The following is a 6,000-nucleotide window of genomic DNA, read 5'->3' on the forward strand; positions in this document are numbered from 1 at the left end:
GGGGGGGGGGTTGGGGCGAAAAAATTAAGTTTCTCCATTCTTCTCAAAACTCTGGATTCTGAAAGAGGGCCATAAGACTTAGACCTGAGTGCAAAAATGGGGGCTTTAGACCCTTCCAGAGCTGAGATATCGAAACTCAAAATTTCGACCAGAAAAAAAAAAGGACAGTGTTACCCCTTTCGTTTTTTTTTTTGGGGGCGAAAAATTAAGTTTCTCCAATCTTCTCAAAACTCTGGATTCTGATAGAGGGCCATGAGACTTAAACCTGAGTGCAAAAATGGAGGCTTTAGATCCTTCCAGAGCTGAGATATCGAAAATCGAAATTTCGATCAGAAAAAAAAAAACGACAGTGGTACCCCTTACGTTTGTTTTTTGTTTTTTTTGGGCGAAAAATTAAGTTTCCCCTATCTTCTCAAAACTCTGGATTCTGATAGAGGGCCAATTATTCAAAATCGTCTGGTGTCGTTTAAAGCCCTTTGAAGCTAGCCTGGTTCAACCAGACTCTAGTACATTTCATTTGCACATAGAGTCCTGAACCACACAATTGAGAAACATTTCCTTCCTTGTAGGCGGGTTCACTATTAACGTTCAAATCTATTGGATCTGCCTAGAGTCACTCACGATCTGCCATAGCCAATGCGCTAACGTGTGGTCGTGAGTGACGTATGTCACGCGCCAAAATGGCTGGAAAAAAACAAGTCAGAGGATTATGTTTACAATAGGATTTCAGTCAACGAGAGCTGCAGGTTTTGTTAATCTAGGAACAATTATTAATTCGAAATGTATATTTGACACGAAGGACAGTGATATATTCATTCAACGGTGGAAGCTGTGTCTAATCATTACAAATACGTCGCTGTGGTCGTTTTCTGATCTGCCGCAAATGCTGTAGCTGCTACAGTGAATGATCAGTCTGTCTCTATCTGCAGATGTGTAATAAACAACAATTTTTCATATTAAGTCTTATTGTTTCATAATTACCTTAATTATAGTCTTCAAAGTATGTGTTTGTACATTTTTATGTGGCATTTAGTTTTTTTTTTTTTATTAAAACAAATTAACCATTACCATCTAAATCTGAAAATCAAATATCTTCAAAGTATGGGTTATCACATTTTTATTTATGACAATTATTTTTTTTAAAAATCACAACCAATTTGTATGATTCACAACGTGTAAAACTGACACACCAACCTCCTGCACGAGTACACAAAGGGGCTCAAAATGTTCATCACAAGAATCAGTAAATATACAGTTGGGAATATGAGCGACTGACATGACTCCTGAGCGGATCTTCAACAATAGTTTAGCAGCCAGGACTCGGGGCTTCCGAACACCGCGAACACCAGGCTAAACTGTCCGTCCAAAATGTCACGGTCATCGTGCACGAGCTGACCAGCACAAACTTCCAAACTTTCTGCCTCCTTCACTTGGTCCTCCGTTGTGCAACAAGAGGTGAGACGATAACAATACGGCTTTAAATTCTGTATATTTCCAACAACGGCCCGAATAGCTTTTCTCACGTCTTTCTCCGCTGCTATTACTGAACTCAAACTGACGCGCTTACATCAACGTCATCATTATCAGCCACTCCCTCTATTCGCTGATTGGTCCTACAAAAAAATTGATTTCTGGAAACTTAAGGATACACAGGAGTCCCAGACGCAGTACTGAAGGGAAATGAAATTGAGCGGAAGTGCGTAGGAGGGCGCAGCCAGGCTACTTTGAAGCTGCACTGAAACTCTCATTTGGACCTTGAACCGTTTGGTTCCATTAAAGTCCATTATATGGAGAAAATCCTGGAACGTTTTCATCAAAAACCTTAATTTCTTTTCGACTGAAGAAAGAAAGACGTGGACATCTTGGATGACATGGGGGTGAGTAAATTATCAGCAAAAGTTTTTTTAAAAGTGAACTACGGTGATTAAACTGACTGGAACTACCTGTGCATTAAACCGTTTTAATGCGCACTTTCCTGCCAATATAAATAAAGTATTCAGGTAGACCATGGTATAATGAGCTAATAAAATATTTCAACTCAAAATTACTTATGTGCTAAGTAGCTGTGTAATAAGCAGGATAATGTTCATTCAGCTTCATGTCGGGGGTTCTGAACACCCTGTCAGGGTTTATTTTGCGATAACAACCAGCTGGATGTACATGATAACCAATGGGTGCTAAATCAGAACTCACATTGTAAGAAGTCTCCTCTGGTCCTCGGCTCAGTCTGTTGTAAATGTCTATGGGCTGGAAAAGGTCAGAGTTGAATTACGTCAGATGCATTTAACACACAGCGGTAAACATGCTTGTGTTGATGTGGTTAGATGACTCACTTGCCGGGAGGGATGTGAGTGTCCGTACCTGTTTCAGTGTTCAACGGACAACTCGGGGAGTTTTCAGCTGACTGATCGTGCTCATCGACTGTAAATATAACAGTGTTCGCTGTCAACAGCCATTTGTGCATCAGCAGGCGATAGAATGCAAAGCAGATGTCGGCTCTGGAGGACTAGATCTTGTGGATCGGTGTTTATATACTCGCCTAATTCTGAGATCTTCGTCGATTCTCGGTCACAGACCTCGCTGACTTTATCTCTCAGCTCTGTCAGAGCTTTTCTCAATATCAGCAAAGGAAAGTACGGATGGACATCAATGCTGGGCCGACCTCCAGTGTCAGGTGGAGCGCAGAGCGCCTTATAGTTCTGCACAGGTGAGTCAGACAGGTAAAGTTAGTGTGTTAACGTACAAGCAAACACACACTGCATGGCCCAAATTCCCCTACAGACTAAAAACAAAGAGAATGAAAGCAACTTCTTTTCTTCAGTATCGTGACCTCCAGCCAAACAAACAAATTGAGTTGATATTTCAGACTTCACCTGTAGGAAATGGATATGATCCTCAGTGTTCGAGAGCGCATCAAGCTCGGCCTCTCCTCTTCTTTGTTCAACTATCTGTTGACTCAGTCGTTCTAGAAGTTTCTCCGTCTGGCCGAGAGCTGTCCTCTCCTCAGCTCTGATCTGCTCTTTCACCTCCGAATGCTTCTTTTCAACGGTGCGCAGCAATCGGAGGAAGATTTTTTCACTGTCCTCCTCAAACGCTTGTGCAGAACGCTATTGCATTGATAGAAAGGGTTGTTTAACCCTCTGGTCCTGTTCACTTATAAGCCACACTTAGACTGTTTGCTGGTCTAACAGAACCAACACCAGAAATGTATCTTTTTGTTAAACAAAATTAATGTGCTATATTTTTATCCTCAGTATATATTTTTTTGTTCATATTTTGTGTTTTGAGAGCATTTCATGGTAAGCTACTAAACAAAATTGATCTCCAAATTATGCCCCATTTATTCCATTTTAAAATGTACAATCATTAGGATACATTTCTCAATACATAGGTCAATTTTTTTTTCCACAAAGTTCTAACTTTCAGCTTTCAATTTCATATCCATAATGCACTAAACACTTCATACATCAACTCATTGTTCGATACAACCAGCAAAGTTTGTCGCCCAACAAATAGACTTTTATTCATAAAACAATTACATAAAAAACACCAACAACAGATAGCATTACACAATGTTTTGTGAAATTTCGGTAACGATTTACTGTGCATAAGACTGACATGACATATGTCTTGAATATGAAGTAAGGTTTATGCATGTTTATAACTGTCATTAAGTGTCATTCACTCAGTTATGACATTTTGAATGCAAATATGACATTGTTTGAGATGACTTTATGACATCTTGACATAAACCATAACATCATAACCTGTCAGTGTCTTTGTCATGAAAACTTGACATAAAATGAAGTTAAAATGTCATGTGGTTGGCTTTGACATTGGCTGTCATGAGGCCATTATAACTGTGTCATGAATATTCTTCGTGACCTCAACTCCAGTGGTACTAATTGATTTTGTCATTAAAAAGTTATAATGGCTTCATGACAGCCAATGTCAAAACCAACCACTTGACAGTTTAATGTAATGTTAACCAGTAAAGCTAGGTTCTTTCTTAAGTTTGATCATTAATCTGCTATGTCATGTTTATTTATGACAGGTTATGATGTATATGTCAGGGTGACATAACAAAGACAATTCAAACAATGTCATATTTGCATTCAAAATGTCATAACTGAGCGAAGGACACTTAATGACAGTGTCACAAACATGCATAAAACTTCATATTCATAACATATGTCATGTCATGATGATTATGAAGGTGTGATGTTAGTCTTATGCACACCCCTTCAAGTAAAGTGGCACTGAAATTTCTTTACACAACAAGAATGACGCACTCTACTGTTACATGGTCCGTGTTTACATTACAGTAAAAAATTAAGTTTTCCCTTTTGTTGATGGTAATGAAACACCTGAGGTGTTCAGCTACATCTAACATCTAGATTTGTAACATGTTTTACTGTAGAAATGTAGCAAATTGATGTCTTTTTTGGGTTATGTTAGGTTTTTAACTTTAAGGGATAGTTCACTTTGAAATACATTTTTGATATGTTTTAGCTTACCTCAAAGCCATCCAAGATGTACGTGTCTTTGTTTCCACAGTTTTTTCAGTTTTAATATTTTTATGTCAAACGGTTCTTGTCTGTCAGTCATATAATGGAGGTCTATGCTCGCCTTGCTCTGTTCTGTGACGCACGTTTGTGACTCTCCTGTTCGAACTCGTTTATCAAAATGAACGAATCTTTTTCCGAGTCATTCAGTTCATTCAACGAACATAATGAACATATTGACTCGGAAAAAGATTTGTTCATTTTGATGAACGAGTTCGAACAGGAGAGTCACGAACGCATCACAGAACAGAGCAAGGCGACCATTTGAGTTTATAAAACTTAAACTTTGTTTTTTTTTTTTTAAATAAACGATCATTTCGCTAGATAAGACCCTCATTCATTATATGGAGAAAATGCTAGGATGTTTTTGCATCAAAAACCTTAATTTCTTTTCGACTGAAGAAAGAATGACATGGACATCTTGGATGACAGTAAATTATCTGCAAAAGTTTTTTGAAAACCGAACTACTCCTTTAATAAAGCAAAAGCGCAGATGTGTTCCACACAAAAATACGCAATCTGTCATTATCTGAAATGTTCAGCACAACAGTAGACCTACCTTGACGTATTTCATAATGTCTCGGAGTTCCTTTTCTCGTTCCTTGCACCTCTGTTTTGACTTCTTCCACGCCTCCTCAAGATGTTTCTGTTTGTTAAACCATGAGCGTGAGAATTTTGCCATCTTCAAACTCTAATTTGTGCAATTCAAAGACTTTCTTTACAGTTTTTCTTACCTGTTTTTCCATCCTCTCCTCCATCACCGACACCACGCTGTGCCCCTTATGTCCGTCTTTTAAGCACGAACTACAAACGCATTGTTGGTCTGTGCGACAGTAAACATCCCGCAATTTATTGTGCCGCGAACAGACTGTTTTCTGCGCTTGTTTTGTAACCTCAATAAGTGGATGCATTCTTCCTCGATTCCTATCATTGTGAAGCTTCAAGTGAATTTCGCAGTACAACGTCTGACATTTCACACAGAACTTAACAGCTCGGTGTTTCTTCCCAGTGCAAACGTCACACTCCACATTCTCTGCCTTGGCACGAGGATCTTGAACGGAGGTTCTCCTCAGTTGCTCCACTATATCAGCCAGCATGGTGTTTTTCGACAGCGCAGGTCTGGGGCTAAAGGTGCGTCGACACTGAGGGCAGCTGTATTCCTCTTTTAACTCGCATTTCCTCCAGTAACCTTTAATACACTCCATGCAGTAACTATGTCCGCAGGGAATAGTCACCGGCTCCCACAGCACTTCCAAGCACACCGAGCAACAGAATTGGTCCTTGTCGACAGAGATATTTGTTCCTGCCATTTCCCCTACATGCGTACAGTCAGAGGAGAGTGAAATGAAAGGCAGTGAACTGGTCGCCAAGGACAGAGAGGACGAAACAATGATTGTTTGTGTATAAACTGGGCGTGAACACAATGCAGGTACAG

The 6,000-nt window shown here is 39.5% G+C and overlaps 1 protein-coding gene across 1 annotated transcript in view; it reads right to left on the bottom strand.

Moving 5' to 3' along the window:
• ftr87 (finTRIM family, member 87) overlaps positions 1–5,967 on the bottom strand; it is a 69,999-nt gene extending 64,032 nt beyond the window's left edge. The window contains exons 1-6 of the mRNA XM_039676209.2: positions 5,300–5,967; positions 5,125–5,211; positions 2,874–3,107; positions 2,540–2,699; positions 2,362–2,421; positions 2,194–2,247 (exon numbers count right to left, since the gene is read on the bottom strand). Coding sequence (XP_039532143.2) covers positions 2,194–2,247; positions 2,362–2,421; positions 2,540–2,699; positions 2,874–3,107; positions 5,125–5,211; positions 5,300–5,875 — 1,171 coding nt within the window. The 5' untranslated portion in view covers positions 5,876–5,967. The remainder of the gene's footprint in view (positions 1–2,193; positions 2,248–2,361; positions 2,422–2,539; positions 2,700–2,873; positions 3,108–5,124; positions 5,212–5,299) is intronic.
• Positions 5,968–6,000: the final 33 nt, after the last annotated feature.

The sequence above is a fragment of the Pimephales promelas genome, chromosome 5 (genome assembly GCF_988280905.1).
Source record: "Pimephales promelas chromosome 5, fPimPro1.hap1.1, whole genome shotgun sequence".
NCBI classification, from domain to species: domain Eukaryota; kingdom Metazoa; phylum Chordata; class Actinopteri; order Cypriniformes; family Leuciscidae; genus Pimephales; species Pimephales promelas.